Here is a 27,650-nt window from a genome sequence, read left to right as displayed (position 1 = left end):
GTTTCGCTATGGCGCATGCGTACTGCTTCCCAGCGATTCTCCGGGCCCGGTCGCTTGTTTCCCCGAGGAGGCGGCAAGGCCGGCCCCGCGCGCAGGGCGCCGAGAGGAGCCGAGGAAGCGGCGGCTGGGGGGAGGAGCCGCCCCCTCTCGTCTCCCCAGCATGGGGCGCTGCTGGTGCCGCCCCGCTCGCCGGGCTCGCAGCGCCCCCGGCCTCTGCCTGCAGCGGCCTCTGCGGGGCCTGTAGGGGCGGCCGGGCCGGGTCGGGGCAGGGGCAGGGGGCGGCATGAGGAGCCGCTGCGGCCGCCCCCAGTGAATGGGCCTCGCGGCGGAGCGGGAGCAGCCGGAGCCGCCGCGATGGCTCAAGAGAAAATGGAGCTGGACCTGGAGCTGCCGGCGGGGAGCGCGCCGGCCCCGAGCGACGGGGGGAGCTTGAGGAGATCGAACAGCGCCCCCCTCATCCACGGGCTGAGGTGAGACCCGGGCCTGCCCCCCCCCCCCATATCCCCTCATCCCCGGGCTGAGGTGAGACCCGGGCCTGCCCCCCCCCCCCCCATATCCCCTCATCCACGGGCTGAGGTGAGACCCGGGCCTGCACCCCCCCATACCCCCTCATCCCCGGGCTGAGGTGAGACCCGGGCCTGCCCCCCCCCCATATCCCCCTCATCCCCGGGCTGAGGTGAGACCCGGGCCTGCCCCCCCCCTCATATCCCCCTCATCCACGGGCTGAGGTGAGACCCGGGCCTGCCCCCCCCCTCATATCCCCCTCATCCACGGGCTGAGGTGAGACCCGGGCCTGCCCCCCCCCTCATATCCCCCTCATCCACGGGCTGAGGTGAGACCCGGGCCTGCCCCCCCCCCCCCATATCCCCCTCATCCCCGGGCTGAGGTGAGACCCGGGCCTGCCCCCCCCCCCCTCATATCCCCCTCATCCCCGGGCTGAGGTGAGACCCGGGCCTGCCCCCCCCCCCATATCCCCTCATCCCCGGGCTGAGGTGAGACCCGGCCCTGCCGGCCCCCCCCCCCCCATATCCCCTCATCCCCGGGCTGAGGTGAGACCTGGGCCTGCCCCCCCCCCCCCCCATATCCCCTCATCCCCGGGCTGAGGTGAGACCCGTGGCTGTTGGGAGCAAGCTCACTTTTGATATTTGATCACAGTTGTTCAGTTAAATGCAGGATTTGATTTTCCTGATGAAAGTTTAAAACGCTCCCTCCCCTCGGAATGTGTTTTAATGCACTTCTCACTGACACATAGGTTTTCAAATACATAACCATTCCCCAGGGATCAGGAGCATATGCCCACTGCATCATCACCAAATTAGTTTTTCTGTGAGAGCCAGAGATGGAAAGAGCCAACTGTCTGACCTATCCTCAGGGGATTCCCGGACTGGATTTAATGTGCAATTTCCCACCTGAGCTAATGTAACTGGGCCTTATGTCAAGGTATCTGCACACTGCCATACTACGATTTTGTTGCTTCTGAGGCAACAGCAACTTAGAATCATAGAATATCAGGGTTGGAAGGGACCTCAGGAGATCATCTAGTCCAACCCCCTGCTCAAAGTAGGACAAATCCCCAGACTGTTTGTTTGGATTTTTTTAAACCCCAGTTCCCTAAATGGCCCCCTCAAGGATTGAACTCACAACCCTGGGTTTAGCAAGCCAGTGCTCAAACCACTGAGCTATTAGTTTCTATAAAATGTAGTGGAGTACAGTCTCTCTCATATTTAAAACAGAAGCATGTTTTATATCCAGTTGCATCTTAGTAGCTAAGCAGAGTTAATATTTTGATGAGATATGCTGTTGCTTCAGAAAGTAGTAGTATGATTTGGTATGTTTTTTCCATATCAAACTGTAAATTACTACTAATCCTTCGGAGTGGTATCTGGTGCTCTGTTCTCTTTTGGATAAGATGTAAAATTGAGACCTTGTCCACTATTTTGGCCCTTGTATCTTTGGAAATATGTAGGTAGCTAGTTAGAATTTGCCTGACTAAATTTTCCCTGATGTTTCAATTAGACACTGTATTTTTCACTTCTTATTCTAAACTATTTTGTAGTGGTGCTATGTGGAGTTAAAACAGCTGTTGCATTCACCTGCAGAGGTGGGGGTGACATTTCAGCAGTGGACGAAATAGTAATCACTATTATTTGTGTTTCAGTTTAAGATTGTAAGCACTCTTAAGATCCTTCATGATGCAAGGCACTATACAAATGTTAGAATAATAAATTATCTGAGAAGAGTTTAGTCAAATCATGAGGGAACATTACTTACTGGGCCTTTTAGCCTTTAGGGGGTTCACTCTTCTGCATTAAAGATGAGGACAGTTGTGGGTGGTAACAATTTTATTTTGGACAATTGTAGCTTGTGTTGGCAAATGGAACACTATAGTGAGAGATTCAGGAACTATATTGTAGACAGTAGACTGCTTAAAATGTAGCCTTGTACATGTATCTTTAGTATTTTTTCTAAATTCATTTTGTAGATTATAAACATGAGATTTATAAGAAAGCTATTAGTAGATGGCTAGCCCAGTGAATGGTGTAAATCTTTCTACTCTTAGGGACTAAAGTTACTATTACTGGTTTAAAAAGAACAGTAGAGAATTTTGTGCTTTTTTTTTTATCCCCAGTTGTCATTAATGTTAAGTGAATAGCAGACCATTTAGTAAGAGTTTGACTCTTACTAGTTTTCAAAGTGTTTCCCATGAAAGGGAAATTCTGAGCTTTGACCAGTGCTGCTGTGTGTGCAGAACAGTTTGCAGATCAGGGCCTTTGTGTCTAGTCTTCTGATTAGCATTTAAATTTTAAAGAAACAGTCAGTAAAAGAGAAGTAGTTAGAATTGTCTAACCGTGGCCACTCTTCAGGCCCTTCATGGCCCCTTAACTGTTTTTCTCTGGGTTTTGGTTCCATTCCTAAAAATCTAGGATGTATTGTCTATGACAGCTGTCTGTCTACCTATAAATTAGATGCCATAGATATTTCTTCCCTACTAATCTCAGCTGAGGAAAAAGCTCATCTCTGAATTTTGGGTCAGAGCCCCTTTCAACTTCTCCCTGACCCACTTCCTATATCGGATGATAACTAATTGGCACCTGCAAGAGGAACAGCTGAGAGGGTTTTCTTCATGATTGCCTCAAGAACTGCGATTGTAAATATGGGCAAATAGAGATGGGGTATAATTTTGGTGAAAAGGGCTGCACTGAATTCCTAATGAAGAATGTAAAGTTTCTGAAATAGCTTCTGTGAAGAAGTTGATATTAGCTTTTTTCTGCAGAATGGAAAGCCTTATTTAGTAGCTTTATCTTATATTAATTTCCAACATAATGTCATTAAGAGTTATTGAAAAACAAATGGGTGTATACATTGTAATGCCATAAAATTCTTGTTTTGTATGTTTACTACAATTGGAATAGTTGTCATCATCTAACATTTAGATTATTATATTTATCAATATGGCACGATCCCTGTTTGAATCTTAAACCTTGACGATTTTTTAAAGGACACCTGATCGTATGACTGAACAAACTAAAAATATTCTAAAGTTCTTTTTGTCTAACAGATACAACAAGCATTTTGAACTGTGAGAGTTTCAGCTTCTGAAAATTTCTTTTCTTAACTAGAGCTCAGTTCCCACCTTGGAGAACAAGCTAATGCCACTGTCCAGCTTGTATTTTTAAAAACAAAAAGCTTCCGTTTGAGATCAGAAATGAGTTAAGATAGCAAAATATAAAGTGGGTGACTTTTTGCACTTCGATACAAATGTCGCAATCAGGTTGACACATTCAGAAGTCAATGGGGCTGTTTGTGGGCATGTTGACCAGATTGCAGGACTGGGCTTTAACTATAGTATTAATTACTGTAAACATTTGTTCAGTTCCTACAGTCTGCTTATTCATAAAGTTCAAGGTTTTGGTGATCAGGAATGTAGGGAATGGCAGAAAAAACTTGCTACTAGAGTATATCTAAAAATAGAGCACTTTGCATGAAGTAATCTAGTCCACTAATCTTAAATGAGTCTGCCCTTTCTTCGAGTGATGGTCCCTATTGTATTCCACTGTGGGTTATGCATGTGTTCCATGCACCCGGAGCTGGAGAATTTGAAAGTCATGTCTGTTGGTCTGTGCATGTGCCCTGGCTCACCTCATGACTCTGACCAAAGTGATAAAAGGCGAGGCAGACTGACTGCCTCTCCAGTTCCTTCTCACTGCCGCATGGTCCAGATTGGAACTTCTCTGTGTCCTTAGCTTCAGCTTCATCCCTTAAGATAAGATTTAGATTTGTAAATAGTTTTTAGCATCTTGTACAGTTTATAGTTTTAGTGTTTTCATAGTTTTTGTGCTAGATTAATTGTTGGGGGAACACTCCCTCCGGTCACATCCCCCTGCCCCATGCTGGTACTAGACTATGCCCAGGACTCTGGCTTCAAACTCTGCACTTCCTGTCCACGATCCTTCTCAGTCAATGATGACCACCAGCACTGTGTACTGCCCCGGGGAAGCACACATCACAGTGAGGTGCAGTATCTGCCAATCATTCCCCAGCCATATTTGAGAAGGGCAGGAACTCTCCATTCAAAAACACCTCATGGAAAAGGGCCTGAGGCTGGGACACACCCACACACACACGCATTGCCCTGACTTGGCAAGGAGTGAGCCTCCAACACTGGTGCCAGATAATCTACTTCTACAGAACCCCTGGCGAGATCTTCTCAGGAACCCAGGAGGGACTCTCATATGCATGAGATTAAGTCTTCCTCGAAATCCATTTAGAAGAAGTTGGAGTCAACTCCGAGCAAGCCTGGCACCTCATCCCAAGAGGACTTAGCATGTCCTAAGTCCCAGAGGCTTGACAAGAAAGCCCATAAATATTGGGCTCCATCAGTACCAAAATGGGATCTGTAGGTACCGTCATTCTTGGCACCTCCCAAACCTCGGGATCCATTGGCACTGATGAAGACCACTCACTGCCTACCAATGGCGCCATCTTTGATAGCACCCTCTCAAGCTACAATGATCTGGGCAGAGACAACTCCTCTCACACTGGAGAGACGTGGGTCCCATGCTGCTCCACAGAACATCTTCACTCCCCCGGATCTGGAATCCCCTCCATTGGGTCCGTTTCTTTCCAGAGATGTCATAATACCACCGGGGGAGTCGACCACTCGGAGAAGTTTATCACCCTCTCCTTCCCTGAGGTACAGCTTTCCTTCAGTAGCACTGATGGTACCACCTCTGGAACAGAACTCAGCTTTCTCCTTATCAGGAGACTGATCCATCCAAGGAGACTTTGTTTCCTTACCCTATATATCCTCCATCTCCCAAAAGACTTACACCAGCTTGGGACAAAACTCCATGTTTAGCTTGGAGTTGTTGGTACCCCATGAAAATGAAATATGCTCGCACACTTTCTCAGCAGACATTTTGCAGTCGACCATGAGTGGGAACTCCACAACTCGGTACTGCACAATGTCTTTGATCTATGGGGAATCCCATCCAGGGATCTGCTCACCTTCATAACAAACAGAAAATGCATCAAATACTGCTCCAGGCGAGCCCTAAGTCACCACTCTCAAGGCAACCCTATACTTTTTCCTTGGTCAGATCACCTGAACTACGCATTCCCTCCACTACCATGCCTACCGTCAGGACAAGGCATGGGTTATCCTGATCTCCCCCTATTGGCTCAGACAGTTTAGTATCCTGAATCTCCTGTGCATGTCATCCTGAGCACTGATCATCTCCCAGCATTTCCCGAGCTACTGACCCAGAGAAATGGCAAGATCAAACACACCAATCCATGTTCACTTTACCTCAGGGCTTGGTTTTTGCATGATCCTCCTCAGAATGCTCATGTTCCACAGCCGTATGAGACATACTTTCTAACAGTAGGAAGGAGTCCACCAGGTGGTTTTACCTGGCTAAGGGCTTGTCTTCACATACAGCACTACAACACTTCAGTGAAGATGCTCCTATGCCAACTGGAGAGCTTCTCCCCTCAACGTAGTTTGCTACTGCCTCTTGGGGAGGTAGATTATGTCGGTGGGAGAAGCTCTCTTGTCAATGTAGTGCTGTCTACATGGGGGGTTAGGTCAGTATAACTACATAATTGTGGTGTGAATTTTTCACACTCCTGAGCGATATGGTTATACCGATATAGGTCTGTAGTGTAGACCTGGCCTTAGTGGAAATGTTTTCCTTTTTGGGCACATCAAAGGAACATTCTTCCAGAAAATGCAGCTATTCCTCTCATTTTAGTCTGTATGCTTTCTCTAAAGGCATCAGACCTATCCATTAGCTCCTTCTGAGTCCTCCTGGCAGTGATTAATGTATATCATCTTCCTTCGCATGGTTACTCTGTCCTCACTCACCCTCTGACCACCAGATTTTGGAAAGGCCTAATCAGAACCTTTTCACCTGTTCATAAGCCTATTCCTCAGTGGGACTTGAATTTTGTTCGCTCAGGTCTCACAAGGCCACACTTTTGAGCCCCTATCTTCCTGCTCCATGTCCCTTCTCTCCATGAAGGTTGCATTCCTTGTAGCCATCACCTCAGCCAAAAGGATTGATGAGCTTGGAATGATGATGGTGGCTCCTGTTGACACTGTGTTCCATAATGATAAGGTTTTGTTATGTTTATACCCCACATTCAGCCCAGAATTGTTTCTGAATTTCATTGAACCTATCAATCCACGTATCTGTAGTCTTCCCTAAATTGCATGCTTCCTTAGAAGAACAGAGACTCCATGCTCTTGATGTCTAGTGGGCCTTGGCCGTTTACTACACAAAACAAGCCCAATCAGGAAGTCCCAGAGACTATTCATCACTATAACAGAAAGAATTGGGACAAGCAATCTCCACTCAGAGGATCTCCAAATGGATCTCTGTCTACATTCTACTGTTATCAACTATCAAACCTTCCCTGCTCCCCATGGAATCAGAGCTCATTCCATGAGAGCACAAGCAGCAACTATGGCATTGCTTCAGGAAGTATCCCTTTTTGTAAAGCAGCCAGGTAGGGCTCCGTTCACACCTTTGAGACATACTGGGCCTTAGTCCAGGACTCTTCTGCTGATGGCTCCTTTGCTCAGCCCCAATGTCTGCGTCGGTGTTTCTCAAACTGGGGGTCCTGACCCAAAAAGGGGTCTCCAGGCTATTGTGGAGGGGTCACTAGATGGTATGGTGTTGTCACCTTTACTTCTGCACAGCTGCTGGCGGAGGCGCTGCCTTCAGAGCTGGGAGGCCAGAGAGTGGCGACTGCTGGCCGGGTGCCCAGCTCCAAAGGCAGTCCCACCCCAGCAGCAGCGTAGAAGGAAGGATGGCAGAGTATGGTATTGCTGTACCCCCCCCCTCCAGTTCCGCCTCCCTCCAGCAGTGTCCTCTATTTGGGAACTTGAAATATGGTCACCCTACTTTACACTTTTTGAAAGGCTTCAGTGCCTTTGTCTGAAATATTTTCAAAGTGGGGGCCCAGTGAAAAAAAGTTTGAGAACCCGTGGTCTACATCCTTGCACCCTTCTCCTTCTTATTACAGCTTGTTAATCACCCACAGTAGAAAACAATAGGGACCATCACTTGAAGAAGAAGAGGTTTCTTACATGTTCTTTGAGATATGTGGTCCCTATCTGTATTCCACTACTCGCCCTCCTCTGCTTTGGATTGCCTATGATTCATGATAGGGAAGGAACTGGAGAGTTCCCCCTCTCTTTATCCCCTTGGATAGAGGCATGAGGTGATCCAGGGCGCGTTCGTGGACCAGTGGACACTACTTTCAGATTGTCCGGCTCTGGGCACATGGTGCGCACACACAACCCACACTGAAATACAGATGGGGACCACACATATCGAAGAATGTCCAGTTACAGATAAGTAACCTCCTCTTCATCTTTCCCAAGGTACCACTTCAAAAAATAATTAGGACTTTCTAAATGGATATACTGAGTGCTTAATTTAACATTTTGAGTGCTGTATCAGCACCTTGGTGAAGAGGGGTTGTAACTTATAAGGTGCTCCCAGAGACAAACTTCTGACCTGCAGTGTGATTTGTCTTTGATACCACTGGTATTGAGGCTTGCATCAGTCCATCTATTGATTATGCGTACTCTCAAATTCTAGTGAATGAATTGTGTTTGGTGCTAAGGACTGCATATAGAGAGCTACACTCTAAAATCATACATTTCCACAGAAGACACATCTCCATAAAAAGTTTGCAGCCACTCTAGTGAGGACTCAGCATGATTAATGCCATTAAATGGGGTACTTGGAACTTGTTTCGGGGAGAGAGACTTGAGTTTTTGACTTTGGGTTAAGAGAGGATGAAAGCACACACTTACATAGCTTATATTGAGGCATTTTTTAGGAGGTGAAGGAGAGGGAAATGGCTCTTGAATTTGACAAGTGTTTCTTTTCACAGTGATAATTCACAGGTGTTCCAGGCCAACATTTTGCGAACCCGCAGAAACAGTACAACAGTGATGAATCGTCATAGTCTGGTAAGAAAATGCTTAGCGCAAACATGTTGCCCACTTGTTATTTGGGTCTAAACAGGATTAAAGAGAAGGGTGTAAATTGAAAATTAACACTACATACACTTCTACCTCGATATAACACTATCCTCGGGAGCCAAAAAATCTTACCGCATTATAGGTGAAACCGCGTTATATTGAACTTGCTTTGATCCACCGGAGCGCGCAGCCCCGTCCCCCCAGAGCACTGCTTTACCGCGTTATATCCGAATTCGTGTTATATCGAGTCGTGTTATATCGAGGTAGAGGTGTATTTTGCAGCTGTGGTGAAATTCTTTTTAAAGATTATCTGGCTTTAGAACACATATTTGTGTCATTCTGAAGACAACCTAGTTCATAACTTATTTAAGCAGATGATATAAAATTGGATAAGAAAACCAATTTGGAAAGAGAATTGGTATATTCAGAAGTACCAGTCAGTTATTTCTAGGTCTCAATAATCTCTGCTTTGAATGTTTGTTTTTAAATAAATCCACTGATTTTACATTTATATTGCATCGTAAATTATAAGCCAGAAAGGACTGTTATGATCATTTAGCTGACCTCCAGTAAAACATAGGCCATAGGACTTCACTGAATTAATGCCTGTTTGAACTAGAGTATATATCTTAGAAAACCATCCAATCTTAATTAAAAAATTTCCACTGTAACAATTTTGTAAACTTAAATGACTTTGTTAGTAAATGTCTGCCTCAAAATTTAGCACAGTACTTATTTATGAACCCAAAGAAGATGCAACTTCTATTTTAAAATATTGTTTCTTTTAAGTAAATCATTATAGTCTGAGTTATGGTCAAAAGGTAGTCTGGACTGATCCAGTAGTAATTTGGAGTCAGTGCAGGCATATTTAAAAAGGATTTCTTGACCATATTGAAAGAACCACAGATACATAAATTGATACATTTCTGGGGGACATGGGGCGGAAAAACAGTTCTCATTTTTTGTAACCAAGTGGAATTTTTGCGTAGATTTAAAAAATATAAAATTTAACCGAAAACTGTTACATTTCTCTTAAAATGTTTTCTAACTTTAAGAAACTGGCATAAGTGCAGTAACATGTCGATTGCATACAATGCACAACTAATGTACTGGATGGATGGAGTATCTTGTGTTAATGTCAGTTTATCTTTTTCTTACATACAGTATACAAGATCTTAGACATATGCTAACTTGATTGATTGCTATTTGGGTTACTTTAAGTGGAGATAACTTTTAATTCCTGTCCACCCCTTCCATACAGCCTCTTCACCCTCCAAAAAGCTAAAATTCCATTTCAAAACTAGACCAAACAACTGGTTTGAAGGGCATTTGTTTTTGTAGTAGTTTTGAGATCCTTTATTTAAAGGCCTCAACAGATGAGCACAACATAAAAGCCATGTGCTTGCTGCTTAAGAAGCAAAACATGATATAGTGCCAGTAACACTGTAATTATGGTTGAGGAAACATTTAGTCAGAAGTCCTTCTATTTGGGCATTCGTTTGAAGTTAAATTTTAGGCTGAAATTTCTATCCTTGCTTTCAGACCAAAATAAATTGCTTTCCTTTCCAGCAGTTCACTTGGGTTTCCTTTGGTATTGAAGAGATTCACTTAAACAGTGGTCAGCAAGAGTCAGCACTTACAAAGAGGGCAGTAGCCCTTTAAGAAAAACAGTTTTGAAACACTAAGGTTCTTTTTCAGTTGACCTGGATACAAAGCCAAAGAGGAGCAAGTGGGGTGATCTAGTTCCCTAGTCTCTCCTGAAGATTAGCTGAACTAAAGATATTTCATGTACTTCATAGAAGTTACCTTTTTGATTTTGTTACTTTTTTTTTTTAATAAGATCTACAATGGTTTAGAAAAGGGCATTGGTGATCTCTCAAGTGACCCAAAACATGAAGATGAAGCAGGCAATATAAATAAGGTTGGGGCACGAAGAAAAGTAACTGTTAGTAATGGACCGCCATACCAACAGCAGCAGTAAAAATATTCCAGAGAATGAGGTATCTGCTTACTTAGTAAGAGACAGATATTTCCCAGGAAAGGGAGAGATGATAATTGAGTATATGCAAGATGCCAGAGAGAACTGCTAAAGGCAAGGAAACGCGTAATTGTTTTTTGGATTGAGAGCCCATTTCTCTGGCTGGGAGCAGAGTGGCCTTGCAGGAAAAGGGTAGTCCTTATTAAGGCCAATAGCCCAACTTCATGACCAGAGAAGAGGTCTAAAGCAGGTCACCAATTCAGCTGAAGAGTCCTCTCTCCAGTCATGCACATCTGGTATTGCTGGGGATCTTACATCCTTCCTTATACCTTCAGAGTGCCATACACTAGGAGTGCCTCACCCCCATTCATTCTGCTCTACTAGTCTGGTCAGGCACAGTAGGAATTGGGTGGAATCTAGCTCAGAAATTGTGGTAGTTGGCTAAGATGTATGCAGTCTCTGTAGTTGATGGTGGCGCACACTTGAATGTACAGTATGACATTCTATGCTGTCTTTCCAAGCCCCATTCAGATCCGCCAACTGGGCCTTTTTAATGTTAGGGCAAGTCACTAGCTGTCAGTAATGCACAGCTGATTCTGCTCATCAAAAAGTCCATACTACCAGTGTTTAATTTGTTTCAGTGGAGATATATCTTTAATATTACCCCTTATTTTAAATATATTAGTTTAAAAGGCATCTAAAATCTGTAAATCCCATTCGCTAAAGTTTCCTCTTTCCTTCGCCCTTCCCCTCAACCTGCCTTTTGTCAGTAACTGATATCTTAAAGTGTTCATCTTACTTAAAAGATTGAGTTGGGAACCCTAAAGCAACTCCTTGTTCACTTTAGGACTTGTCTATTCAGGGAATTAGCTAAGGTGTGAATTTAGAGCACAACAGCTATTCTACACCATTTTCCCATGTCGATGCTCTTATTTTGTACTAAGGGTAGGTCTACACTACCGTTCGAATCAATGTAATTTACATCACTCAGGGTGTGAAAAAGACACCCCCCTGAATAATGCAAGTTACAGCGACCTAAGCACAGTCCACACTGGCACTATGTCGGCAGGATATGCTCTCCTGCCGACATAGCTTCCGCCTCTCGCAGAGGTGGAGTAATTATGCTGACCGGAGAGTGCTCTCCTGTCGACATAGAGCGTCTTCACCAGACGTGCTACTGCCCTAAGAAACCAGTGCAGAATAGCTATTCCCAGCTTTTTTCTTGTGTAGACATCGTCTTAGGCCTGGCCTACACTACAGAGTTAGTTCAACGTAAGGCAGCTTGACCTAAGTATGTCAGTGTCTACACTACAGCCTTGCACCCACCGATATAAGTGCCCTAATACACCAACATAATAACTCCATCTCCCCGAGAAGCATAGTGCATTATGTCAGTGTAATTAGGGTGACGCAGCTGCAACTCACTCTGACCTCTTTGCATGCACCCACCTCCAGCTCTCAGACCACAAGCCATCGTCTCTCTTGGGGTAAAACACACTCTTAGACCAGGCATTGGGCTGCAGTTCCCAGATACTAACCATGACTACATCGACAGCCCTGAGTTACGTTCAGTGGGCTCGTTCAGATTATTAGGACCAGAGTTTGTTCATAGTTTCTAACTGTAAATAATAAATTGCAAGTTCTTAATTCAGTCTGGAGTGGTCAATAGGGAGACAGTGAAATAGAGCACTGAACCGATATGCTTGTGGCATCCTGTGTTGCTCAGCAGGTGGACTTCTGTATTCTGTACCAGTTGGAACTTTTTAAGGGCAAGTAGCTACATTTCTGCGTAGGAGTTTCAAGTTGGGAGGTCACAAAAATATATTTCACTTATCCAGGTCCAAGTCTGATAGATGAGCTGTTGTCTTGCGGCTCTCTGCGGATGGAACAAAATCTTTCACAGTTGTAGCTATTTGAAAATCCAGTAGTATTGAAGTCCAAGAGGAGCTCTTATTTATTATTAAACTCTTTCAATAATTTTTTCTTAAAACAAACCAAATAAATTCTAAGTGCCAATGTATAAAACAAGTAAGCCAGCACTATACATCGGGAAAGAGAAGACCAAGATGTTTACCCAATGCTTGAATTCAGCTTTAACATTTGATACTATTGCTGTCTGAACATCAAAAGGTCACAGGGTGAATAGGACACCCTGACATGAATCCATTAATTCCTCTCAAACTCAGCCCGAAGGATTATAATGGGAAACTGGTTCCTCCACCTCTGGAGCCCTCACCTTGGAGTTTCCTCATGACTCACTGGTCTGTTCTCTGGACTAAAATGTGATTGAGAGTCAGTGGTTCAGAGTGCTGAGTTGACAGTTGAAATTGGAGACTGTTTTCTGTGACCAGCTAACTTGAAAATGAAAATTAGATGCTGGGCAATAATTTGTGAAGTCAGTTGCACTGAGCAGTGGTTTTAAGTTCTAGGTGAGTAGCAGGATTTTGCGTCTTTCACCAGCCAGGAGCTTTGAGTTGCAAGTGGTAACCCAGATTACCATTAATGCTTTTGTGGAAATGTTTATTGGCATTTATTTAATTCTTTGTTGATTGAGTCCTGCTTCCAGGACTAGTTGTAAGCAGGCTGTTTTGTTGGTCTTGTGTTCAGCTTATTGTCCTGAGAGACCACCTCTTAAATATGCTCATTCCCCAAGCAAGTAGCGCGTGCTGCTTGGATTGAGTGTAGGCAGTCCAAGTTTATAAAGCAAACCATAAAAGTTCTATTCTCTGTGTGACTTTTCTACCTCTAAAAAAAATAGGAGGATCTCTGAAGAAGAGCTGTGTCTGGCTCAAAAGCTTGTCTCTCTGACCAACAGAAGTTGATCTAATAAAAGATATTACCTCACTTACCTTCAAGTATCAGGGGGCAGCCGTGTTAGTCTGTATCTACAAAAACATCAAGGAGTCCGGTGGCACCTTAAAGACTAACAGATTTATTTGGGCATAAGCTTTCGTGGGTAAAAACATCTGAAGAAGTGAGGTTTTTACCCACGAAAGCTTATGCCCAAATAAATCTGTTAGTCTTTAAGGTGCCACCAGACTCCTTGATGTTCTCACTTACCTTGTCTTTCTAGGGGGATCAATTTGCATTCTCCATGGCACTAATTTAAGTAAGATACAGCTGGCTGGTGATTGAATGCTGATCTGCATCCTGTAGCTTTGGACTTGTAGAAAACATAAGGCATGTTTTGTGTGAAACTGAGGAAGCCCACCATCTGCAGGGTGACGTTCAATGACTAGAAAGTCCGTGTCATTTATGCTCTGTGATTCCCTTTACTTTTCACCTGTCAGATTCCATGCAGTCTGAAAGAATGATAGACACTTAAAGAATGAGGCCTTCACCCCTGTAATACTCATCCTCATTACAAAGTCACAACACAACTTGGCAAGATTGATCTTTGTTCAAGAGAAATAGGTCATTAGCAAAACTGTGTGATTCATGCCTAAGACTTCTGGTCCCTGATGGTCATGAGCACCATAAATTACTCAAATGTGTTAATGGTAAGGGAAAGAGAAGGACTCAATCATTGATTCAAAGTAAATTTGCTTGTAACTAATTGTAGTATGTAGTGATGTATTAAGAAATTCCACTAAAAAGTTTTAATAAGACCTGTCCTACAACTTGAGAATGGTCTATGCTGAGAATCATTATGAAAGTTTTGCTTTCTTTGATGAACTACAGTAAGTTGTTGGTTCAATGCCTAGGAGTTCATAAATTATCATTTTTATCAAACTAGCAGTCAAGTATAGTATAAAACTAAAGAATCTAGTTAGAGTCCCAGGAGGGTCTGCCAGATTGGCTTTGTATTTGAGCCTTCAGATTTTTCCTTGTTAATAGATATCATTTTATGGGTTTTGTTTTTTTATTTGTTCTATGCAACAGCAAGGGAGAAGATGCTCAAACAGCATGCTCAAATTCACTCCTACTCAGTGAGGCCATTTCACTGTCCTATTTTAACTTTCTGTCATTTTAAGCTGTAGAGCTGTTGAGGGCAGAAGAGCTTGAGAAATGTTTTCACTCTCCTTACACTTTAATGGCTGAATCTCTCTGTCATGTCAAAAATATTAACCTGCCGGCAGAGACCAGCCCTGGAAAACTTCTGCTCAATAGATTTTTATTTTTAGCATCATGAGCAACTTACAACAGCTTTCAGATGGAAGTGCTTATGCTTCCTTACCTATTGTGCTGTTGCAACCGCGATGGGTGGCCAGTATTGCCAATACAGTTCATGGAAGGTGAGGGTATTTAGTAGTGTGAGACTGAAGTGGGATGGAAGTTGGCACACAATAATTAGGAGTTATTTCTAAGCATACAGAGCAATTTCATAATGAAATAGTCTAGTGCTCTCACTTATAAAACTAATATACATTTATAATTGTATGCAAAATGTATTGCATTTAACATATGCAAAGTGTGTTAGATGCTATTTTGGTGATATTGAAGTGGCTATTTGTTATCTTTTTGAGAATGAAATAACATATTAGAGAAAAGGTAGTGTCTAACCTTCCTGATTTTGCAGTTCTTAAAAAAGTTTCAGCTATATGGTGTTTGTTTTCCAGTTGATTCCATCATCTCCTGTACGTATTCCTAGCAGCCGCCTTCATCAAATCAAACAGGTAAGAGATTATTCTAGTTCTGTTTTGTAAATAACAAGACATAGAAAGCTTGCTTTATTGGCTTTACACAAGCTGGTGTATCCTACTCATGATCATTGATGACTTCACTCAGAAGTAATAGGTGATCTGTAAAGAGTGTTCAGCAAAAATCTGTCACTTCAAGATACATTTAATAGTCACAGGTTGAATCAGTTTCCAGAGATACAAACGTTTACAGAAAATATAGAATGTGTCTAATATATTATACTGAAACCAGGATTTTGTCCCGTTTATAAAAGTGGTTAGCCATCAGACATCTTTCTCCCCACGTAGAAAGCTGGTGGTCCCTATCTCTTGCAGCCCCATTTGCAATCTAGATCTTTCCTGGGCTCAGATAGACTGCCTCCCTTCCTCCCAATTGAACTGTGCATAACCATAAAATGATATTCAGTGGAGTCTGTGGTGTTGAAATCTCAGTCTCCGTGATCGGGCAAACCTAAAAGTTTAGTGTAGTACAGCATGGCATGCTGTATTTAATTGGTCAGAGAAACTGACAGGAGATATACCTATGTTCAGCACTGAAGCAGTTGGGTGCAGCGTCCATCAAGGTAAGAAGGTTGCTGCTGATTGCTGCATGTTAAGCTTGGAGACTCTCAAAGCTGACAAGCTAATGTGAAGTTGAGGGATATCCGGATAATGGTATACAGTCCCACACCTTCACACTTTCCGTACCACCTAATCTTCCTTCTTGTGAAACATTGGTGGTGCTGAGTTGTCCACTTTTGTTTTAAAAAACAAACAAACAAACCCCAACCCTGGTTACTATACCTTGCCCAAATCTATTAATGCAGTAAGTTCATTAAAACGGTGAAGTAAGAATGCACTTCTGTTTTGAATACAAGCCTGTTTCAAAGTACAGTTAGATTTAATACAAAAAACAGTTATCTTGGTTTTCTTTTGGAAGAAGAGGAAGAATCATAAAATGTAAATTCCCAGAAGGAAGCCTCTAATAGTAGAAACTCTATTATAGGGATTTAAGCAGTTAAAATAAATGTTTAGTTAAAGCTGTTCCGTATGATAGCCTGCCTTTTAAAGTCTCACTTTGGAAAACACGTGATTTCCAAATGCTTGTAAATCTTGTGAGTTTTATTTTTCTCATTTTGTAAAAGCAATTTAACTCTCCAGGCATTATATTTCCAGGGTACATGTTGCAAGTGGTTGAAGGTACTTGGTCTCCAGCTTCCTGCCGTCTCAAACACTTGAGGCACATAGTAATCCTGAAGAAATGCACTGCCTGTTTTGTTTTTATTGTGTAATTTATTCATTTACTATCTTTAACAAGGACAAGAAGTCAGACGGAAAGTTCCTTTTATTCTTAATATAGGAAAGGACTAATGTTAATATGTACACACAAATGGGTTGGAAGGGAGGTGCAGGGAAGGCACAATATATGTTACTTCATATTTGACACTGTATTTCTATTAAAACATCTAGCTAGAAGGTAGTATAGTAACTGTTTGCTAGCTTTCTGATTTTTGGGAATTTGAGGCCTATATTGTTGCATAGTCATAGTAATTATTCCATATAAATACTCCATTAAAAATAGGTTAAAGTTAAAGCAGGATATGTCAGAGTTAAAGCTGCACTCCTTGAAAACATGTGTTACTATAGGAGGAGATTGACAAAGGCATTAATGGGTGTTAGGCACTTAGTGTCCGTTTGTGCCTTAAAAAAAAAAATTTCTTAATAGTCTTCAATTACATAGACTGCATCATTCAATGCCTAGGATGCCAGCGAGCAGTGGATGAATCATCTAACCTATATTTATTCCTCCTCTGTTCAATAAGTGCATCCCTACCATGTTTCACTGCACTAGGGTGACCAGACAGCAAATGTGAAAAATCGGGACGGGGTGGGTGGTAATAGGAGCCTATATAAGAAAAAGACCCAAAAATCAGGACTGTCCCTGTGAAATCGGGACATCTGGTCACCCTACACTGCACACCATTCAGTCTATACATTGAATGAGTTCTGAGGAATGGTACATGCTTGTGTATTTAAAAACAGTATTGTAATGTATACATACAGGGAATGAATTAAGTTTGTGCATGCAATTTCTTTTTCTTAAAAAAAATGCTGTGTTTTGCTATCTTAATACATTTTAACAAGTTTTTTTTTTGTAGAATTTCTTAGTTTTTTAGAAGAAACAATAAAAAATTCCATAATGTGGAACAATTTACTAACCATCAGTAAAATGCTCTGTTCTGCACAAGTTGCACACTCACTGGGTATGCTAATGGTGTATGGAATGAGGTGAGACTCCCATCCAAATTGTGACCTGAAGAGGAAGAGTTTGTCTGTCTCATTTTAGCAAAAGAAAGCTCTATAAACCAACTCTTAACTGTGTCTGTGTTCTATTATTATTTTTCAGGAAGAAGGAATGGATTTGATGAACAGAGAAACAGTACATGAACGGTGAGTGTTAGTATGCAAATGAGAATACCTAAACTCTGTGTCTCTGGGCCAGTGACGATGCATTTTTGTTCTTCTTTATAGGGAAGTGCAAACAGCAATGCAGATCAGCCAGTCCTGGGAGGAAAGCTTGAGTCTGGTAATGTGTTTATGCTTTAGATTTGAGTTTCTATCTGCAGTGTTCTAACATCTCAGATGGCTGCATTTTGTTTCCCACCGTATCTTACATTTCTTTTAGAGGAAAATCAAACCGATTAGGCTTGCTGTTTAACATCAAATTGTTTCTGTCTAGTAATACGCTTTTTATTGCTGCCTTACAAGAAGTTTTGTACTAATAAGGTATGAAATCACCAGTAGCTCAATGACACATGGCTGTCACTACAGCTATTGGGACATAGTTTTTCCTGATGTGACAAAAGGTAGTTCTAGTCATGTCTATATCTTTCTGTTTTATAGATACTTTAATATTAGGACATAATGTTTAACATTATTTTGTTTCCTCAAAAGTATGAAATTTGTCTCCTAGGTAGTCATAGTAACAAATTCTTACATGTAGCCATTTATGAGGGTGACTTGCATCATGTGATTCCATTCCACAGCAAAGCAATGCTTTGTATAATATTGTATAGCCTGGCCCATGAAATATTGCATTAAAGCAATTGGCTGTAATTACATGATCTGTTATACTTATAGAGTGACAGTGATTTTGAGAAATCATCCTCTCCCAAGCAAATAGACTTTGTCCCAGTTTCTCCAGCTCCTTCACCCACCAGAGGAATAGGGAAGGTAAGAAAAATGAAGTGGTAGAGGTCTTCCTTCATGAGTACCGATAGTTAGATTTTTGTTTAGCACTAACATCAGCAAGGGATGAAACTTCCCATATCCCTGACTTCTGCATGGGCATTCACTGCAGATAGGGAACTAAAATATTAAAAAGGCAAGCTAACAGCTGTACAACCCATGAATTTATCTACAGAATATCTCATAAATGACAATATCCAGTAGGTATATTTATTGATAAATTGTTGGTACATTGGTGATAAATAAAAGCCATATTCTTTGTCTGCCTTTCTTTGGGGGAAAGTGGGATTTTTTTAGGAACTAACTCAGTTGGTTTGTTCCAAGGTAAAGAGATACATACATATTCTGATCAATATAATACACCTCTACCCCGATATAACACGAATTCGGATATAACGCGGTAAAGCAGTGCTCCGGGGGGAGGGTGGGGGGCTGCGCACTCCGTGGATCAAAGCAAGTTCGATATAACGCGGTTTCATCTATTTCAGTTTCAGTAAGATTTTTTTGGCTCCTGAGGACAGCGTTGTATCGAGGTAGAGGTGTACTATCAACTTGCATGCACTCTGTATGTACATGAGAAATCAGCCTAAATTGTTCTAGAACGTTCTTCAAGACTTAACCAAAAGTGATACTTTCCCAGTCAAATAGATCGGGTAGTCATTTTAGAAGAATGATGACGTGCTTGTTTTAATATGGTAAAATTCTCTTATTAAGGCCCTAGTTGTGTTCCTCAAGTCCCTCTAGTTCTCTGTATGTCGAGAATTTGGATTAGTTTGCTGCAGTAAGAAAGAAGCATGATGTTTATTTTAAATACTGCAATATATTTTGATTTCAGCAATGTTTCTCACCGTCTTTGCAAAGTTTGGTGAGTAGCAGTGGATTACCTCCAAGCCCTAGCCCCAGTCCAACAAGACGATTCTTAAAGTACGTACAAGCCTGTAAAATTGACTCTGCATACTGTTAATACGGATTGTTCACTTGAGGCGTCTGAAATATTAGGACTTAACTTAAACATAATAAATCTAAACTATGTTTTTGGTGACTCAGATCTCCAACTCACATAATAAATCCATACAACTTAAATTTTAGTTTATAAAGTACCAAAATATATATTCCCGACATCAGGAAGCTGGGTTACAATGCAGCCTGTATCCGATTTTTCAATAGGTTTTGTTTAGCACATAATCACATACAGAGTAGAATGAACTTCTATCAAAAGATGATGAATTAATTCTCAGGTTTTGAAACTGAGACAATACCAGCCTGTGTAGATTAGCAAAAAGTATTAAGAGGAAACATTTAAGTTTTTAAATTATAATAGCATCTATAGGACCCAATTAGAGATCATGGCCTCATGGTGTTACGGGTTGCCTGTCAGAGAGGTTTCTTATTACTGTCTTTCTCACACTTTAATTTAATGTTGCCAGAAATAGGATAACTTTTGTGGGTGGCCAGGGTGCTGAAAGTCACTGGTGGGCTGTGGAGGGTGTGGTTCTGAGTACAGGTGAAAAGGGACTTAACTGCCAAATCTGTTGCTGTAAGTGACCTTGTATTGCTGACAGAAATGACTGTTACTGCAGGGACCTTGGGCATTTTTAATTTTACTTTACCAGTGGCCAGGGCTGTCTCTCTGTCCTGAAATTCCTGGGTCATTCAGAGTCTTCACCAGTCTGTGCAAGACAAAATATTTTGGCCCTCAGTGTTTTGTCCAGCAACATAATGCAAACAGATGGTGAATCTAACTAGTCCTGCTACTAATCTTCAGACTCAAAGGACAGCACCCTGCTAGATTTGTACTTAGAGGGGTGTCTTACTTTGAGTTACTCATGGACCCACCTTCAGTAGGAGTAGGAGAACCTGACCAGGTTTGTGTGCTCATGGGTTTTAATTGGATGCAAGCGCTAAAAGTACATTGTAGAGAAACTTGCTTGCTCATATAGATGACTGTATTAGAGGAAATGTTGGGAATGCTTTTTGAAGAATTCAGTATGTGAACCAGGCTTTCTGGTATAGTATTCTGCGGTTAAATTTTTAAGGGTTAGTCATGTCTTGTGTTTTGTTTTTTAAAATATTTTTTTGTTGGGGCTATCCAGTCTTATTGCCTACTTCCCTTTATGTTGGTGTTTGCTCTTAAACAGAGCAACTTGCACTGAATATGCTTGTTCCTCACTTGTAGTTGTTTTCCATGCTATTTATGCCAGTTATCATTTACCAATATACTATTTATACTCTTTTAGCAGGAGAAGTCAGAGTCCTATTCACTGCATTCGCCCAAGTGTTCTTGGGCCAATGAAAAGAAAAGGTACAGCATGTGTTTGTAATTGTTAACTTTTAAATAGTTCATATAGCTTTCTTGATAGTCTTGTTTTTGGACTGACACTTGCTAGGAAACAATTGAGTTTTAGCAAAAGGTATGCTATAAAGAAATGGCTGGGCGTTTGGGCTGCTGAAGTACAATAGTTGAAAAATTAACTCTACAATAAATCTATCATTAAAGTGATCACTCTGTCCTACTACCCATCCACTGATGCAAGATTACACGTTTGGTAAAGCACCAATGGGTTCTCTAATATAAAGGAATTAAGGAATTCTTGCTACACTTCCATTCATTTATAGAAAGGTCCCAGCTAATTGAAGCACAGAGATGCTGTAGAGTTAAAATCACAAGCACACAGTTTTCTTGGTAACCATACAGGGGTTGAACATAAGAATGGCCATACTGGGTTAGTTCAATGGTCCATCTAGCCCAGTATCCTGTCTTCCCAAAGTGGCCAATGCCAGGTGCTTCAGAGGGAATGAACAGAACAGTTAATCATCAAGTGATCCATTCCCTGTCGTCCATTCCCAGCTTCTGGCAAACAGAGGCTAGGGAAACTTTAGAGCATGTTTTTGCATCCCGGCACATCCTGGCTAATAGCCATTGATGGATCTATCCTTCATTAACTTATCTCGTTCTCTTTTGAGCCCTGTTATAGGTACACAAACCTCTGCATTCTGATTCACTACAGGCCTCAAAATTCAACATCCAGATGCCCAGAAAAAGCATAGCCACATCATCTTGTAATTTTATTTAGAAGTTGTTTAAGTTTTGGAAGGTGTCCCTCAATCTGTACACCGACACTTGCTTCTCTTAGCCTCCATTTCAACAGTCCTTGTATTGCATCTGTTTTTAAAAGCTTTCTCACCCTTCACTTCCATAACAGTAACATTTTGGCTCGTTAAGTCATGTTTAAAGTACTGATAACCAAGCTGTATTGTTCCATAGAAGGAAGGGAATGTGGTGGGCCAGGTTGTGTGTGAAACACTCTTGAGATGCATCTTTGTCTTTCTGAGAGAATCTGTCAATTGGAACTTGCTGCTGGGAGACCTTCCCTTCTCATTTATCCCCGCCCCTTTGAACTGCACGTATTTCAAAATGGACTTCAATGCGAAAATAAATTATTGTTATTGAGGGAGTTTTACAAATTACTTTGGGGAGTGTTGAAAGCATCTCAATACAATAACTTAAGAACTATTTGAATGGAGGATGCTTTTTTACTGACTTTCAAAGCACTTGATAATTCAATTAATGAAACTAAGAAGTAGGTAAATATTTTAATATCGGTATCTGTAGTACTTAAACGTTCAAATTAATAATTGTTAATGGTGCTGACAGTTTTAATCCACTGGACATTTCAAATTGTCATTGTCTGTGTCTCTTTGCTAATGTTATCCTTTGAGGTTAGTGTTTCATTATATTTAGGTTAATATCATAGACTATCGGGGTTGGAAGAGACCTCAGGAGGTCATCTAGTCCAGCCTCCTGCTCAAAGCAGGACCAATTCCCAACTAAATCATCCCAGCCAGGGCTTTGTCAAACCTGACCTTAAAAACCTTTAAGGAAGAAGATTCCACCACCTGCCTAGGTAACCCATTCCAGTGCTTCACAACCCCCCTAGTGAAAAAGTTTTTCCTAATATCCAACCTAAACCTCCCCCACTGCAACTTGAGACCATTACTCCTTGTTCTGTCATCTTGTACCACTGAGAACAGTCTAGATCCATTCTCTTTGGAACCCCCCTTCAGGTAGTTGAAAGCAGTTATCAAATCCCCCCTCATTCTTCTCTTCTGCAGACTAAACAATCCCAGTTCCCTCAGCCTCTCCTCATAAGTCATGTGCTCCAGCCCCCTAATCATTGTTGTTGCCTTCCGCTGGACTCTTTCCAATTTTTCCACATCCTTCTTGTAGTGTGGGGCTCAAAACTGGACACAGTACTCCAGATGAGGCCTCACCAATGTCGAGTAGAGGGGAACGATCACGTCCCTCGATCTGCTGGCAATGCCCCTACTTATACAGCCCAAAATGCCGTTAGCCTTTTTGGCAACAAGGGTACACTGTCGACTCATATCTAGCTTCTCGTCCACTGTAACCCCTAGATCCTTCTCTGCAGAACTGCTGGTTAGCCGCTCAGTCCCTAATCTGTAGCAGTGCATGGGATACTTCAGAGTCCTATACTTAGGACGGCACTTGTCCTTGTTGAACCTCACCAGATTTCTTTTGGCCCAATCCTCTAATTTGTCTAGGTCCCTCTGTATCCTATCCCTACCCTCCAGCATATCTACCACTCCTCCCAGTTTAGTGTCATCTGCAAACTTGCTGAGGGTGCAGTCCACGCCATCCTCCAGATCATTAATGAAGATATTGAACTAAACCAGCCCCAGGACCGACCCTCGGGGCACTCCATTTGATACCGGCTGCCAACTACACATGGAGCCATTGATCACTACCCGTTGAGCCTGACGATCTAGCCAGCTTTCTATCCACCTTATAGTCCATTCATCCATCCCATACTTCTTTAACTTGCTGGCAAGAATACTGTGAGAGACCGTATCAAAAGCTTTGCTAAAGTCAAGGAATAACACGTCCACCGCTTTCCCCTCATCCCCAGAGCCAGTTATCTCATCATAGAAGGCAATTAGGTTAGTCAGGCATGACTTGCCCTTGGTGAATCTATGCTGACTGTTCCTGATCACTTTCCTCTCCTCTAAGTGCATCAGAATTGATTCCTTGAGGACCTGCTCCATGATTTTTCCAGGGACTGGGATGACTGGCCTGTAGTTCCCCAGATCCTCCTGTCTTTACTGTGGCATAGTAAAGCACTTGTATCCCACCCATTCTTGAGGTGTATTGGGAAAATTCAAATTAATATGCATTTTAGAGAAGGGGGAAAACATCTGAATGTTAAGAATGTGTATAAATGTGTTACAATCTATTATGTTCATCTGCGTCAGATCTAAGATAGAAGTTTATCTAAAGTGGCTATGCTAATGATCCCTCTAAATCAGGACAGAGTTGTATTTTAACGGTTAGTGCATAATATGAATCTGATTGTATGGTTTTGTTAAAGGTGAAATGGATACTGAAGATGAGCCAAAGAGATTTTTTCAAGGAACTACTAGCATGCTTTCTCCTGAAGTTTCACATCTGACAGACCTTGGTGCATGGTAAGCATTACTGTGCCTTGTAACTTTCATCAGAAACTGCTCCAATGTGTTCAGTCTCTTTTTCTAGACATCAGGCATGGGTGGGCATGCTTGAAGTCAAATAGTGTTATATATAATAAGCCTTGGATTTTTGCAGCATATCCAGATAAGTATTGCAAACAAATTGGATATTTGGGTACCAGTGCCTATAATTTAAGGACTTCAAAAACAGATAAGTGACTTCTGTTCTCGTATTGATATGCTTAGCATTTATGGGAGTTAAGCAGGTATGGAGATTAGACCCCCAATGATTGGCTATTTTGGAGCAAATAGCTTCAGATCTTAAGATAATTTGCCTTTTAATTTTGCATATTAATGCAAATTGTCACTTTTTTATACTCTCTTGCTCTTAGTTACATATGGTGAATGCTAATCTGATCTCTCTGCATATGAACTGTGACTGTGCTAAGATAGAGAAAATGAATTATGCAGCAAATTATACTGAACATCTGGTTTAAAGGAAAGAGTGAAGGTTTTTGCTTTGAACGTTCTTTTAGAAAAGAAAATAATAGTAATAACCCTACATAGTTATAATTTTGCTATGATATATACTGTAAAACATGTAATCAGTAGATATGTTTTAATGCCCTTTTTTCCTAATACCTAAGCACCTACTTGAATTTTGGGATGATTGTCAAAAAATTGTGGCTGTGTTGTGAACAAGCCATAGAAAATTGAGGAAAAATAATAATCAACCACATTATTTACAATAATAAAGAACATTATGTCTTTTCCATGATTTTTTGCTGTCAGCCACCAGGGGACTCCCTGTCGGCTGCCCGGGACTGAGCTCCAGCTGTCAAAATTGCGGTAGAAGCCGAATAGTGCGGAAACTGCAATTTCCGCAGTATTGCAAGTTAAGTAGGGTCTTACTAATACCACATATTGTGAGGTATAAGTTGCCATTGCCACTGAGTCTGCTGGCAGTTGTAGTGTTGTCAGGGCACCCAGTTTAAGAATTCCTGTAATAGAAGATAAAAATGATGATAGAGTTGCCTGAATGATTCATTTCAAACTTTGTCATTTCTTTATTTCTACATGTTCCACTGGCTGACCATTTCTAATGTATAAGCAATTCTTTGAGTCAGCTGAATGAATTAACTACTTGATAAAATATTATGGTTTGGCTGGAGAGCAAAATTATTGTAGACTTTTTTGTATTTTTATATGAAATATAAAACTGTGTTTGAAGGTGACTAATATTTGCTTTTAAAGTGACTTTAATAGCTAATCAAAACCAGAATTTTAAACATCTGAAATTTAGTAAGAATTAGAATTCCTCATTTTGGTTAATTAAAATGCAGATGATTGCTTTGAGGAAATTAGACTGCTTTGCATTAGCAATATACCTGTTCCTAATATCTTAAAGCAATCAATATTTCAGTTATTTTTCCATACGACCTGTTTAATGTCATTTAAAATGTAAAATTCCTTCCTGGAATTCAAGCTGCAGTTAGTCCCATGAAACCCTATTTAGTGGAAATCAGGTAAAATTAGAGTCTATAGTTAGGTCACTTTAAAAGACAGTTAAGTGTGTGTTTAAAGCTTGTTTTTTCACATATATATGTTAAAGTTGTTGAATAATAAGCCTATTTAAATTAACGCATTGCCCCAAAAATGCTGCTCTTGTATTTTCCATATCCTCCTGTTACATTCCCCTTTTTTTCAGTCTGACTTCAGGTACTCTTGATGGCAATCTAAGCAGTGCTGGCTCTTCCTGTGATTCACCAGCTGAAGTTGTCACCACCAGAGATTCTCCAGCCTCACTTTCCAATTCCAGATCTCAATTTAAGCCCATAGATTTTTCAGCTAAATTACCCACAAATTGAGACTTTATTACTCCTCTGCCGGAGGGTAAACAGCCAAGCTGGAGAGCAACAAGACAACGTTCTGCAATGTGTGACTGAGTTTATCTGATCCTGTTCCTCATAGGAACTTCCAGAAATGTCTTTATTTCTAGAAAACTTCCATAATAGTTCCTTGAGGAAGTTTATAGTGATTTGTATGACATTTACTAAATACAGTTAGTGTTTAAACTCCAAACGTTCTCTTTAATATGCGAATATCTGCATACATGTTTTGACTTACAATAGATCTTCTTGATTGGCATAATAAATTGCAAATACATATATTATTCTACAAGGAGAAACAAGGCATTTTAAACTACATCTTTTCAGTTGTCACCAGTTTGTAATGGTGCTGATCTAGGTAACAGATAGCTTTTATTGGATTCTGTCATTTTTTATCAAGCTAATCAACTGATCAGTTTATTAATATTAATTTTACTCCACAAGCTGTGGGTATTTCATTTGCTGTTTTTTAAAATGTAAATGTGGGTATCAAAATATAATTGGTGCCTAAGTCCTAATTTGTTCGGCTGCTAATCAATGTTATGTTCTGATTGGATGAAAAGAACCAGAATGGATGAATTGTCCATATGTTACATTTTATTTGTAATCATAATTGCTGGTGTGACTAAATCCAGACTTAACATGGAAAAAATTGCCTGACAAAATCACCAGCTTCCTTTTTATCCCCTGTGTGACTATCTAGAGTGATAGGCATTCTCCTAGCACTGTTTTCCCACAGAAGGAACTTTAATAGTGTGTTGGGACAGTGCATGAAATGCTAAAATCCCTAAATTAAATGCTTCAGATAAGAAAATTAGAGGCAGTAGAATCTTAACAATTGGTTTAATTGGAGAGAAAGGAAGCCTTAAGGAGGGATTCTGAGTGAGTATGTCCAGACTGAAGTGATAATCCATGAACATTTAACTCTGCTACGTGACCACATACCATGTTTTAATCTCTTCTGTATAGTAATAGCAACCCAGTAGAAGCGACCTCCACTTCCTCAGTATCCTAGCATAAAGAGATTTCTCATGTTATAAAGTTAAAAAATTACTGATCACAAGTGTAGAATTGATCAATTTAGAGATGTTGGAGAATTCCTATAATGGATTTGAAAGAAGCTAGTATGTCCAGAAGCACCATGTTAGCAAACCTAGAAGACTCCCAAAACAGAAGCAAGAGTCTGCCAGCCTCCAAGAGCTTAATAATGAAGCAAAACTTTTCCTTCCCAAACAGTAAAACTGTAATGCAGGGCTAAAGGTGGGCACTGAATGTAGTGAGCCTTTCCTAAAACAAGATATGGTGGTAGTTCTCTACCTTGTCATATGGCTGTTTCACAGAGGCAGAACTTTGACGGGGCAGCAGCATACAAGGTTAGGAAACAGAAGATGTGAAGAACCTGGGATGAGTGAGGACTAAGGACTTATTTCTCCTGTATAATATGGAGATATGGGATCTATGTGGTGGTCTCACTCTTAGCTCAAACACTGTGAACATGGTTTATTGTTGACTCTCCATGTTTATCTAAATTATTGCAACTGTCAACTGAGCTTCCTTACTCCACAGATCAGTTTTCATAAAGTTCTGAGACTCATGCTTCCCTTTCCCAATGGCAGACAGACAAAATTGTGTATAACATCTGCTTGCTTGCTTTAATACAGCATGGCTTTATTTTATAATCTCAGCCATATGCCAAAGACTTACTGTGCATTCATTCTTCTGTGATAAGGGCAAAATTATAGATTTTTATCTTGCTTATCTAATTTTTCATGAATGGGCCTCAATATCTGATTGCCAACCCTTTTAAAAGATGCATGAACAGAAAGGTAATTACAGTAGTTGTATTGTGTGTGGGTCAACATGTCTCTTCTCTATTAAATATTTATGCTGGTTTTCCAAATAAGTGCCAATAAAGAGAACTGAAAAAATAA

At 41.1% G+C, this 27,650-nt stretch overlaps 1 protein-coding gene across 7 annotated transcripts; it reads left to right on the top strand.

Annotated features, from left to right (window-relative positions):
* Positions 1-27,650, top strand: LOC101941219 (P2R1A-PPP2R2A-interacting phosphatase regulator 1-like). Of its 7 annotated transcripts, none has more exons than XM_065557349.1 (10): positions 1-470; positions 8,410-8,488; positions 15,038-15,094; positions 17,505-17,548; positions 17,630-17,684; positions 18,239-18,331; positions 19,182-19,270; positions 20,584-20,648; positions 23,734-23,830; positions 25,539-27,650. In XM_065557349.1, the coding sequence occupies exons 1-10, from the start codon at positions 16-18 to the stop codon at positions 25,696-25,698; spliced, it is 1,194 nt and encodes a 397-aa protein (XP_065413421.1). In that variant the 5' UTR covers positions 1-15; the 3' UTR covers positions 25,699-27,650. The 7 variants fall into 7 exon arrangements, with proteins under 7 accessions (XP_065413421.1, XP_065413426.1, XP_065413422.1 ...); XM_065557354.1 differs by having other exon boundaries at positions 2-470; positions 24,623-27,650; XM_065557350.1 differs by having other exon boundaries at positions 4-470; positions 20,587-20,648.

This window comes from Chrysemys picta, chromosome 9 (genome assembly GCF_011386835.1).
Source record: "Chrysemys picta bellii isolate R12L10 chromosome 9, ASM1138683v2, whole genome shotgun sequence".
Taxonomy (NCBI): Eukaryota; Metazoa; Chordata; order Testudines; family Emydidae; genus Chrysemys; species Chrysemys picta.
This window is presented reverse-complemented; position numbering and strand designations above follow the sequence as displayed.

Bases quoted from the DNA above. Each gene is read 5' to 3' on its own strand.
- LOC101941219 (XM_065557349.1), top strand. From the start codon at position 16: ATGCGTACTGCTTCCCAGCGATTCTCCGGGCCCGGTCGCTTGTTTCCC. The intron at 20,649-23,733 runs GTACAGCATGTG...GTTTTGTTAAAG, and splicing joins TGGGCCAATGAAAAGAAAAG to GTGAAATGGATACTGAAGAT. The intron at 23,831-25,538 runs GTAAGCATTACT...CCTTTTTTTCAG, and splicing joins CTGACAGACCTTGGTGCATG to TCTGACTTCAGGTACTCTTG.